The following is a 13,208-nucleotide window of genomic DNA, read 5'->3' on the forward strand; positions in this document are numbered from 1 at the left end:
AATTTTTTTAAACTCAAGTGATCACAATACTAAGGTCAGGTAGGAGGATGTTCTTATTTTTAAGAGTTGCATGCTGAAGCATATAAGGCTGAAGTGACATAATATCTGCAATTTACTTTCAAATGATTCAGTGAAACATTAAAAAAAAAAAAAAAGTTGCCAACAAATCGACTCCACTCATGGCGACCCCGTCCATGTGTATCAGAGTAGAACTGTGCTCCGTAGGGATTTCATGGCTGATTTTTCAGAAGTAGGTCGCCACACCTTTCTTCCAGGGCACCTCAGGTAGATTCGAACCTCCAACCTTTCTGTCAGCTGAGTGCATTAACCGTTTGCAACAGAAACTCCTCAGTAAAGCATGTTGTATTGTCAGGTGCCGTTGGATCACTTCCAACCCATAGCAACCCCCACGCGACAGAGCAGAACTGCCCCATAGGTTTTGTCGACTATAATCTTTACAGGAGCGGATCACCAGGTCTTTCTCCCCTGGAGCCACGGAGTGGGTTCCAACTGCCAGTCTTTCAGTTAGCAGCCGAGCACTTAACCATTGTGCCACCAGGTCTCCTTGCCATAAAGCATAACGTTAAAGCAGATGCGGCAGAATGTTCATTGTGAATCTACAGGAGGAGCATAAGGATTGTTCATTGCTCTTTCAAATGTTTATGTGTGACATTTTTCATAATACAAAGTTGAAGGGAAAAAGAAAACCTTGTGAGATTTTAAGAGCTAAGAAAGAAAAGGGGTCTCTATACAGACAAGGTCACGATATATAAGGAGGAATAAAGTCAATATGAGAGTTTTTTGTTTCCAGGTACGTCCACTAGTTGGTAAGATTTATTTCTGGCAACATATGCCCTGGAGCTACTTCTGACCTCCTTTTTTAAATTTATAGAGACATCGGCTAGCTCCCTAGTCAGCCCTGACTCTAATGCTCCCCATGTATTTGATTTACCATCAGGAAATATCAACTAAAGACCATGGGAAGGCAAATGAAGCCAGGGAAACTGGCCAGTCCACACAGGATGAGTGAGTGGTCCTGAGAGAACACCCAGAACTTTGCCGTAGGCTGACCTCCTCCCAGTGGCCACCCTGGGGAGACCGGCCTTCTGCTCCAGTGACTTTTGGAGAACACAATAATAACACCTTCTCTTCACGCTTAATTGACAAGAAATGTCTCAAACCCAGTGCCTTTGAGGGTCACTTCCTTTCCACTCCTGTACCAAGGGAAGAGCATGGTAAAGGTGGTATTTACTAGTAGGAAAGAACATTAGGAGACAAAAAGGCACAGCGGATTTCTCCATGTAGCAGCAAAAGGTTCTTCATAAAATTATAAAACCAGATCACGTTACTCTTCTGCTTAAAGCAATCAGTGGCTTCTCATTGAACTTAAAACCCAGACTCCCAACTTTGACCTCCAAGACCTTGAGAATTTGGCCCGTGGCTACTCTCCATCTCCATCTTTTTTTAACAACTGTCTCTCTCTGGTTGAACAGTCCAACCACCCAGCTGACTTTGGAGGGTGAAGTAAAGGTAGGGAAACTGAGGCACAGTGCATGTCTGTAGCAGGGGCAAGGCTTAACCCTACTGAATTCTGCTCTAACATTTGTTGACAGCTCCCTCCTTGGCAAAAAACCAAAACCAAACCCACTGCCGTCGAGTCGATTCCAACTCATAGCGACCCTATAGGACAGAGTAGAACTGCCCCATAGAGTTTCCAAGGAGCACCTGGCAGATCCAAACTGCCGACCCTTTGGTTAGCAGCCGTAGCACTTAACCACTACGCCACCAGGGTTTCCCTCTCCTTGGCGTTATACTGTAATTCAAGGGGCACCAAGAGGACCTCTCCCCAACCTTCTCCTCCATTTTCTATCACAGTATCTCAAACTCTCCTGTTAGAGACCCACTCCACTGATTTGACTTTCTGAATCATACCCACTAAAATGCAAACACCGCCTAAGATGGGATCCGAGAAGGGGAGTACTGTGAGAGCCAGTACTTCGGTGGATATTCATTTTTTAAATAATTTTTAGGGGCAGGATGGGTATGGGGGAACTAAAAGATTCCCCAGGCCACAAAAAACAAAACAACCACACATTATAATAGAAGCTCTGTACAGTATGTGGTAAGATGTTCATAAAAAAAAAAAAATCCATAGTCTATGATAAAAGTGATAAAAGATAGATAACAGATGAAAAATTATTTTATGTCTCATTCTGATTTCAAAATCAATGTTTAAGTGTTATATGCATAGAAGAAACTGGTAAACCCCAAAATATTATCAGTGATTACGTCTAAGGGGTAGGATTATAATTTTTTTCTTAAAAAAATTTTTTTCTCTGGATTTTCTCATTTTTCAGAAATGAATGTAAATACCCAGCCAACAAAAAGAAAAGGGGCTAGAGTAGCAATTTAAAAAGCGTATCTGCTAAGTTAATCATTTTCAGAGGACAGCCTTTGCCTGGAGGCTAAATTAAGTATTTTGGTGCACTTCTAGAAGAAAATGACGAATGTCAAGCCAAATAATACATGTAGGGTAGCTAGAATATTACTGTTGTGGTTGTTGATGGTTCTTGGAAACCCAAGGATCCCAAATATGTAGCTTGAGTGGCCCTGCCTTTCCCCACCCCAAGGCAGACATTGATGGTCCTGCTGAGCCTGAATGTGATGTCAGAGTCCCCTCCAAAAGCAATCACGGCCTCCCAGTCATGGTTGGTACGTGAGATAACCCCAGGGCCACCACAAGCACACACGTCGCCTTTGGGCAAATAATGGAAAGGTGCTATTCCTCAAGACACTTCACTTCCTTCTATTGAAATAGTGTCATAATATATTGATTTTTCAAGAACAAGATGCATCTGCTAGAAATCAATCATAATAAGTACTCCATCTATGATGTCTGTGATGTGTATGGCATCCTTGGGTGGGACGCTGTCTGCATAACTGTACACAGCAGCCCTGGCTGATGGTGTTTGGTCATCTCTGCTGGAGATTAACTCACCCTCGCCCAGGTAAACGTAAACCCTGACAAGATGGCATCCATACCTTTCAATACAAGCAACAGTAACCTGAGATGTGTGGACACTGCCTGGTTGTCCTGACATTCTGGGCACTGGGGTTGGTCCTGCTTTGGTACCTGGGAGGAACTTGCTTCCTGAAATGCCCACTTCCTATTGGCCAGACACACAGTCTAACTAGCAAGGCGTAGACGCTAACTGGCAATCGCTAACCACTCAGCTGTTTGTTTCAAGGCAGCATGATGGAAGGAGGACTCTGCGTCTTGTCTCTGTTCCAATTAAAACCCAGACTTTTTTTTTTCCCCCCCAGCCCATGAATTTTCTGTTTACACACCCCAGTGACTTGTAACAGCCATCGTTAGTCCCCTGTGGCCTTTGCTGGTGGCATTGCAGGCTCAGCCTCTCCCTCCCAGCACCAGCAGTTTGGGTGTGCAGTCCAGTGGCTCTGAGGGGTATATGGTCTGGGGGCAGTGACCGCTGGGCCTGAAGACAAGGAGGGTAGACTCAGATGCTGTGGACATTCACCACCCAGCAGGCTCTAATCGGCCACTTGGAGTTTTAAAATCAGTATTCCCAACATGAGACTTGCTAGAGACACAGAGGAATCCTCTAAAGAAAGATCTTGCCCCACCCAGGGCCCTATATTCAATCTTCTTCGCCAACACCGTAACACAGAGACGTCAATTCTTCTTCAGTCTTCCTTATTCATTGTCCAGCTTTTGCATGCCAGTGAGGCAACTGAAAATATCAAGGCTTGGGTCTTAGTCCTCAAAGTGACATCTTTGCTTTTCAGTGCTTTAAAGAGATCTTTTGCAGCAGATTTACCCAGTGCAAAACAGATTATTTACACAAAATCAGGAGAGAGATTACCTCTTCAGGCTAGGGGATAGAGTTTCTTAAGCTAAAAGATAGCTTTAAGGATGTTTTTTCATTCTTCTTCCCACTGCATATGTACATCACGACTTTTGAAGTCTAAAAGACATTAGATGCTTATGACCAAAACCTAGTGAGTAAAGCAACAAATGATATCATCCTATCAGTTACGAGTGAGGCTAAAAATTTCTCAGGTGAAAAGATTTTAAGTAACTTTTCCTGTCTCTATCTTTAAAAATTTTATATATTTTTTCATAAATGTGTATAATCAGAAATGAGTTTCAAGTTTCCCAAGGTCTTGGCAGCATGGGCTGCTGTGGGAAAATCATGGGTGTTGAAGTGAGGGGGTCCTGCGTCTAAATGCTAGCTCAGTTGCTGTTGTTAGTTGCTATCTAGTCGGCTCCAACTCATGACAACCCCACATACAACAGAACAAAATGTTGCCAGGTCCTGCGCCATCTTCATGGCCATTGGCATGTTTGAGTCCATTGTTGCAGCTATTGAGGAGTACCTTCCAACCTAAGGGGCTCATCTTCCAGCACTGTATCAGAGAAGATTCTATTGTGATCTCTGCGGTTTTCATTGCCTGAGTTTTGAAAGTAGATCACCAGGCCTTTCTTCCTGGTCTGTCTTAGTCTGGAAGCTCTGCTGAAACCTGTCCACCATGGGTGACCCTGCTGGTGTTTGAAATAGCATTGGCATAGCAATACACAAGCCACCACAGTACAACAAACTGGTGGATGCCAGCTCGACAGCTTACTTTGATAGCTATGTGGACCCAGTGAGGAAACTTCACCTCAGTGTCCACATCTATAAGGTGGAGATAGTAAGACCTACTTCACAGGGATGTTGCGAAGCTTAGACAAAGGATATAAAGTACCTGGCACATAGTTGGTGCTCAGTAAATGCTAATCGCCTCTCCTTCCCTGAAGAACAAAGTGATTATATTGTTACAGACTCTCAGTTCTAGGGAAGGACCCTTAAAATGATAACAAAATCAAATAATACAGATGAGCTTATGATGAAAAATAGCCTTCTTAGATCTGCCATACCTCTCCCTACCTGGAGTCCCAATCCACAAGGCACCTGGTTTTAATCATTTGTTTCTAGCTCTTATGTTATTTCCTTAACAATACTATGAGAATAACCTCTGTTTCTTAATTAGCAACTTTACACAATATTTACTGTCTAGTTGGAAAGATGAGTTTTTAGCTTATTTACATTACACCCCATTTCCTCTCAATATTTGATGATATTACTTATTTCTTCTCATTTCCGTTTGTAATCATAGATAATATACTTACACCTCCATTGCTGCTTTTGGTGAGATGATACGGTATCTTGACTTCTTTCCATTAAAGACAAGGAAATGAACACTCCTGACTTCTCTCCTGACACTTCCACTTCCTGCCACCTGCCAGCTATACTTCTATATCATCACAGGAGTTAACATTAGTATTTTGTTCTGTATCTATGACTTGTCCTTAAGAATAACCTAAAAGTTAAAAAACAAATACAGTGAAACCTGTGAGAGCTGGAACTCAATGGGACTGCCTTGTTTCTCCAGGCCTCACAACTTTCCCACCTTTGACAGGGTGCAGGCTAGTCACTTTTCTATCGCTCTCTACTAGCAGAAAAGCAGGAAATATTTGAGTTTTCGTTCTCTGACAGGTCTTCACCTTACACAGCCTCCAGCTCTCGCAGGTTTTATTGTACTGTTTACTCTATTAACCACCGGCCCCCGCAAAAAAGCCCGTTGCTGCCGAGTGGATTCTGACTCATAGCGACCCTGTAGGACAGAGTGCCCCATAGGGTTTCCAAGGAGACGCTGGTGAATTGGAACTGCTGACCTTTTAGTTAGCTGACAAGCTCTTAACCACGGTGCCACCAGGGCTCCGTTTACTCTGTGAAGCTGATGCAAATATTGTTCCTTGCTGGGCCAAGTGATAGGCTAGGATTTTATTTCCTTTTCTTTGATCCCAGCACCATGACCCTGGAAGCTCCTTGCTTTAAAGTAAGAAGAATCAGTTAACTTTAAATTTAGACATTTAAATTAATTTTTAGAAGTAACATGTTCAATGTATAAAATTTAACAAATGTAGACAAGTAGGAAAAAGGAAGGAAGAAAGAGAAGGAGAAAAAAAAAACTAACTTGAAAATCCCACCACCTGGAGCTTTTCAAAAAAATGCCTCGGGTAGTTCATTGAGTAATAAGTAAAACAGAAAATGCTTTCCTTAATAATAAGAGAAAACAGCTAGGCTTCTGTGGGAACGCTTACAGTAGCAGAGATTCTGTTCTGAGTCTCAGTTCCTTTACACGCCTCAAACACTAAACTTTCTTTCCATGCACCTGCTGAGCGTTCGTGATATACCAGGTACTGTGTGTCTATAGGGCCGCTATGGGTCAGAATCTACTCAGCAGCAATGGGTTGTGCTCAGCATTGGGAATAAAATATGGTCAAAAGTGAACATGGTTCCTTCCTTCATGGAGGTTAAATTCCAACAGTAGGAGGTAGATATTAATCAAATAGTCACATGTAGGAATGCGTAATACAGATTGAGTTCAAATGCTGAAAAGGGAAAGAACCTGGTCCTATGAGGACAGGAGTCTCTGGGCGCTTAGCTGCTAACCAAAAGGTTGGAGGTTCAAATCCACCCAGAGGCACCTCGGAAGAATGGCCTGGAGATCTACTTTTGATAAATCTGTTATTGGACACACATGGGGATGCCATGAGTTAGCCGCAACTGGTTTCATTTGGTTTCTGTCTAGGGGAGAGGAGGTGAAGGGCAGAAGGGGAGGGGGCTTCAGGGAAGTGTTCCTTGACAGAATGTTGCTTCAGATGAGAGTGGAAGTTTACTAAGCCAAGTAGGGCAGAGGAGGACAGATGACTTAGGGAACATTCCAGAAGGAGAGCAGAGATTCTGGGATGGGAGCACATGTGGGGCACTCAGATAACAAAGAGCTGCTATGGGTGGAGCAAAAAGAGCAGAACAGTGGGGAAGGAACCCATGCTAACAGCCTTCAGAGGCCAGATGAAGGGCCCTTTTAGGCTGGGAGTGGCTTGATGGGTTTCTAGGCAGAGTGGGTGCCTAGTGTCCATCCTTTAAGATGATGACTAGACAAGAGGGGAGGACAGCCGTCAGATAGGCTCGCACAATGGAAGCTTGTTGGGATCCCTTACACAGGCCTTTGTGTGCTGTAAACTCGACTTTGGTGGCAGCCCTCCCATCTTACCTCTGATTTTATAGTCACGATGGCTTCACCTAATGAATGCCAAACAAATACCTCCACAAAAGGTATCACAGTGTGTGTAGCTACCTCATTATGCAAATGGCCACATAGCTCATCCTCCAGGACCTCCCAGGCAAATGCTCTGCCTCCTTTATTAGGAAACCACATCCTCTCCCTTCCTCGCCTTCATTGGCAAATGCCACCACAGAGTAGAACCCCCACAGAAAGCATGTCTGCAGGCAGCGCCCACCCACAAAGAACCTCTGATCCTGCAGTTTGCCAACTGGGGTGGGGGATATAAAGGGAGTCAGCAGAACACTCTGCCTCCCCAAAAGGAATCTGAAGGAGAAGCTCGTCAGATATAATGAATAAAGCAGCAGCGTTGTTTGGCCGTACAGGTGGCTCCTAAGGTTGATTTACGCACATGAACCAACTAGAAAGTTAATAGTTCATGCGGTGAGCAACCTTTCTAGTAAGGCATTTCTAGGAATAACTGAAATTTTTGGAAGAGGGGAAGACAAGAAAACTTGGCAGTGGAGCTCTGTGTACCAGCCCTCTGCTTGGAACAATTCATTAGCTCCTTGTTGCATTTAAAATAAAACTCAAACTTCTTACCAGGCCCCCATGATCTGGTGCTTCCATGCCTTTAGGGCCACATCCTGTCCTCTGATTCCATGTATCACTACAGTCCTTAATCACCAAGCTTATTCCTACCCCAGGGCCTGTGTGTCTGACTTAGGGAACATTATGAGGCTACATGGCCAGCTCCCTTACTTCATTCCATTTATCCAAATGTCATCCCTCAAAAAGATTTAACTTAACCACTCTCTTATTAACAACCTGTGTTATGTGGATGACACAACCTCGTTTGTTGCAAGTGAAGAGGAGTTGAAGCACTTACTGATGAAGATCAAAGCCACAGCCTTCAGTATGGATTATACCCCAACATAAAGAAAACAAAAATCCTCACAACTGGACCATGATAAATGGAGAAAAGATTGAGGTTGTCAAGGATTTCATTTTACTTGGATCCACAATCAACAGCCGTGGAAGCAGCAGTCAAGAAATCAAAAGATGCATTGCATTGGGCAAAGTCTTCTTTAAAGTGTTGAAACGCAAAGATGTCACCTTGAGGACTAAGGTGCACCTGACCCAAGCCTCATATGCATGTGAAAGCTGGACAGTGAATAAGGAAGACTGAAGAAGAATTGACCCCTTTGAATTGTGGTGTTGGAGAAGGATATTGAATATACCATGGACTGCCAAAAGAATGAACAAATCTGTCTTAGAAGAAGTACAAACAGAATGTTCCTTGGAAGCAAAGCTGGTGACACTATGTCTCACATACTTTGGACATGTTATCAGGAGGGACCAGTCCCTGGAGGACATCACAGTTGGTAAAGTAGAGGGTCAGTGAAAAAAGAAGAAGACCCTCAACGAGATGGATTGACACAATGGCTGCAACAATGGGCTCAAGCATAGCAAAAATTGTGAGGATGGCGCAGGGCCAGGCAGTGTTTCGTTCTGTTGTGCATAGGGTCGCTATGAGTCAGAACTGACTCAACAGCACCTAACAACAACAGCAACAACTCTCTCTGAACTAGTCCCCTCCCTATCCCCAGTCACTCTCTAGCCTGTTACCCTGTTGTATTTTATCACTACCTGAAGCTTTCTGATTTGTTTGCTTGTTTTTACCTGTCTCTATTAACTAGAATGTAAATTCCATGAGGACAAACATCTGGTCTAACTCGTTCAACATCGTGTCTGCAAAGCCTGTAACAGTGCCTTGCACTCAATAAATACTTGTCAGATGAATGAATAAATGAATAGAGTTAATAGTAGTACTCTCCTACTTGAAGGACATTACTATGGACAAATAAATTCATTTATTCAACCAAGAGATATTAATCAGGTAACTAATATTCACTCATTTATGAATAATTATTGGGAAAATATTATTTGCAAGGTACTGGGGATAAGAGACACCATCCCTACCCCTAAAGGAGCTCATTTTGTCATGGTGGTCAGTGTGGAGAACTGTGGGGAAAGACGAGAGACATTCAAATCATCAAGACCTAAAGACTAATTAGTCAGGGGAGGTGACACAGAGACAGAAGATAAACCCCAGGTTTCAGGCTTCTGCAGAAGAGGAGATAGTTGTTCCCTTCTGTGAGCAGGGACCCCCAACTGAGAAGGTGTGAAGAAGGTCAGATTTAGAAAAGCTGAGCCGTGGAATATCCACATGGAGTGTCCAGCAAGCAGTTGGCTGTCCAAGCCTGAATCCTGGGAGAAAAATCTGGCTGGAAACACCAATCCGATGGCTCATAGGCAATGAGCAGTGTCTGAAGTCATGAGGATTGGTGAGACTGACTAGATGGAATAGATTGAGGAGAAAAAACCAAAGTGGGACCTTGGGGAAAACCAACTTAAGAAATGGCTAGATATAAACCCTGCAAAAGAGACTAAAAGAGAGAAAACAAAATGATGGGAACCAGCAGAGCATGTTGTTGTGGTAGCTGGAGGAGGAAAGAATGGTCCACAGTGCCTAATACTTTAGAGACACTAGGTTAGATAAGGACTCAAAAGTTATACAGTGAATCAAAGGGTCTAAGCTTAGACACTGTGTTATTTGATTCACTGGTTAGATGTGTCCACGATCATGGTTTAGGAGAGAAACAGTTTAATTAAGAAAGGGTGGAGAAGTCCTCTCTCTGCCTAAGAAACAAAGTCCCTGGGTGGTACAAGTGGTTAACTCACTCAGGCTGCTAATCAAAAGGTTGAAGTTTCAAGTCCACCCAAAGGCTCCTCAGAAGAAAGACCTGATAGTTTACTTCTGAAAAATCAGCCATGGAAGACCCTGTGGAGCACAGCACCACCCTGACGCACATAGGTCGCCATGAATCGTAGCCGACTCAACAGCAGCTGAGGTTCTGTTGGCTGAGAAGCTGAGAATGATGGTCAATTAGATCGGGCAGATGCCCCGGAAGAGCCCGCTTATCCTCCCTCCGGTCTTCTCAGTTCAAGGACTGATCTGCAATAAAAAATATCCTGGGGCTTCTGTCTTTGAGCATTTAGGCTTCCCGCTTCTCAGCATGACCATGTTCACCCCTGCTTTGGCACCCACATCCTGTTCCTCTCCGATGCTTAGAACCCCAGTGTTTCGGAGTTGTAATGGAGCCTGGATCTTACCTAATCCAAACCTCCACAATTCGAAGATGAGAAACCGAGACTCAGTGGAGCCTGCTTTGCTAAGTCCTTCCTTCCTCCCCTTTTTTGTGATTGTGGGCTGGCCCCAGGACACTAAGCATGTTAGACTCTATCTTCTAGGCCTGTCTTGTCACAAACAAATTTTTCCCTCAAACTATTGTAGTTGATTTCTGCTTTAAGCTTACTTTCATAAGTCACCATCAAAAGCTATCTCTCCTGGGTCCTAGTCCCTCTTTTCTCACTAGCTGGTATGGAGTAACCAGGCAGACGCAGGCCTTTATACAGAATTATCTCACATTAGTGGATTGGAGGATTGGCCTCACCTCCTGCTTGAAGCCTACAGGCCTCACAACCAGCCAGGCAAAGAAACAGTGTTTGGGGCCTATCATCCTTTTAATCCCTTTGTCACACATTCTGATTCTTCAACAAATATCCATAAGATTGTAGTTAAAATGTATTGAGCACTCGTATGTGCAAGGCACTGTGCTTAGAGGTTGTGCATTCTCTCGTTTAATCCTTAAAACAACCCATTCAAATACATACTGTAACCATACTTGTTTTGTGGGTGAATAAATAGAGAGGTTAAGTAGCTTGTCCAAGATTACATAGCTAATAAGTAGAAGAACCAGGATTGGAACCTATGTCTGGCTGACTCCCGTGCTCAAGTTTTTAGGAATAAAAATTCTTCCTGGTTTAAGATTTAATGGTCTGATTGAGACTGGAGAAACCCCGGAAGACATGGCCACCAGGCTCTCTGTTAACCCAGAACTAAAACCATCCCCGAAGCCAAATCTTCAGGCAAAGATTAGACTGGACTGTAAGACATAAAATGATACTCGTGAGGAGTGTGCTTCTTAGTTCAAGTAGATACGTGAGACTAAGCAGGGAGCTCCTGTCTGGAGGCAAGATGAGAAGGCAGAAAGGGACAGGAGCTGGCTGAATGGACACGGGAAATCTGGGGTGGAAAGGAGGAGTGTGTTGTCACATTATAGGGGGAGCAACTAGGGTCACATAACAATGTGCGTATAAATTTCTGTATGAGAAACTAACTTGAGCTGTAAACTTTCACTTAAAGCACAATAAATAAATAAATAAATATATATATTAAAAGAGATTTTAAAAAAATTCTTCCTGGTTTAAAATGAAAATTTGTTTTCTCCTCCTTTCCTTCCTTGCCTGCTTGCAGTCCCAGGAGGAGGTCTGTGATTTGCTCCATGCCGCACCTTTCCAGAACATCTTGCCTAGAGTCTACATCAAAGGTAAGAAACCACTAATAGCAACTGAGTGTAGCCAGCCTGTATTTGAACGTCATGCTCAGTTCTTAATCCCAGTGACCTCTGATCTGCATTTAGAAAAGAAGAAGTTTAAAGCTTTGGGCAGCTATTATATATTCACAGAATTGCAGAATTGGAAATGACACTCTAGGCCTTGTTTCTTGTTCCTTCTATATCATCCTTAGTATGTTGCTGTTTAGCCTTGGTTTAAGCTTCTCAAATGAGAGGGAACTCACCACCCCACAAGATAGACAACTCCATTGCTGGGGAGAGATAATAGAAAACTTTTCCTTATAGAGAGTCATGATCATACTTTCCAGAGCCAAGGAAAACAGTACTGCTCCATCAAGTTTTGGAATACAGATACATCACCAGGTCCTCTGAGCCTCTCTCTTCCCTAGCCCTTCTTACCCCAGTGTGCCCAGAATCTCATATTCTGCTTTGCTGCTTCAATTGCAGAGGGGGAGCGCCTGGAGGTCCGGATGAAACGCCTGGAAGCCAAGTATGCCCCACTTCACCTGGTCCCTCTGATAGAGCGCCTGGGAACCCCTCAGGTATGAGTCTTGTGTCATGGACTTTAGAGGGACTTCAGAGGAAGAGCATTTGGTCTAACCCCCTCCTTTCAAGCTGGGGAAACTGAGATGCAGAGAGGGGAAGAGAGTGTCGAGCATCACAAACCGTACTAGTGGCAGGGGCAGGTCTGGAATGAGGTTTGCTGACTCTTAGGCCCGAGTTCTTTCTTCTACACCCTGTGTCATTTTTCCTTCCAAGAAAGAAGGAAGTCACCTCATTTCAACAAGCATCTATTACGCCCCTGCTAGGTATCAAGAATTCTGCTAAGTTTTCTCTCAAAATTAAAACTCCACATGCCCTGTGCACCAGAAGTTCATTTCTGGATATCTTTGCTAGAGAAACACTCAGGAATATGAGATGTTGACTGTAGAACTGTTTGTTAAAGCAAAACCTGGAAACAGCTTAAATGTCTACCAGTAGAGGGGTCGACTAAATAAAATTTGATATAGTCATCTACAGGAGTCCCTGGGTGGCACAAATGGTTGAGCACTTGGCTATGAACCAAAAGGTTGGAGGTTTAAATCTACCCAGAGGTGCCTTGGAAGAAATGCCTGGTGATCTACTTCCAAAAGCTCACAGCCATTGAAAACCCTGTGGAGTGCAGTTCTACTCTGACACATACGGAGTCATCTTGAGCTAGAATTGACTTGAAGGCAACTAGTTTGGTTTGGTTTTTTATAATCGTCTAAATGCTGAGTAGCTGCCATGTAATAATTAAATAGAAAAATTGGATCAAGACACATCAATGTGAATAGGTCTCAAAAACATGGTTGAGTGAATTAATAAGCAAGTTGCAAAAACATGGCTGAGTGAATTAATAAGCAAGTTGCACTACCGCTCATACAGTATGATCCCATTTGCATTCTTTAAAAAATGTACATAATAAGACCCTATTATAGGTAAATCTTTTTCTAAAAAACATCTGGGATGATACACACCTAGCTCATAATGGTGGCAATGTCTGAAGAGAGGTAAAGAAGACAGATTGGGGAGAGGGTACCAAGGAAGATTTCAGCTTTGTCTGTAAAATGTTTT

At 43.4% G+C, this 13,208-nt stretch overlaps 1 protein-coding gene across 5 annotated transcripts in view; it reads left to right on the top strand.

Annotated features, from left to right (window-relative positions):
* CYFIP2 (cytoplasmic FMR1 interacting protein 2) overlaps positions 1-13,208 on the top strand; it is a 159,137-nt gene that overhangs the window by 131,459 nt on the left and 14,470 nt on the right. For all 5 annotated transcript variants that reach the window (XM_049874213.1, XM_049874210.1, XM_049874211.1 and 2 more), the window contains exons 27-28: positions 11,513-11,585; positions 12,060-12,154. In XM_049874213.1, the coding sequence (XP_049730170.1) occupies positions 11,513-11,585; positions 12,060-12,154 (168 nt within the window). The remainder of the gene's footprint in view (positions 1-11,512; positions 11,586-12,059; positions 12,155-13,208) is intronic.

This window comes from Elephas maximus, chromosome 2 (genome assembly GCF_024166365.1).
Source record: "Elephas maximus indicus isolate mEleMax1 chromosome 2, mEleMax1 primary haplotype, whole genome shotgun sequence".
Lineage (NCBI taxonomy): Eukaryota > Metazoa > Chordata > Mammalia > Proboscidea > Elephantidae > Elephas > Elephas maximus.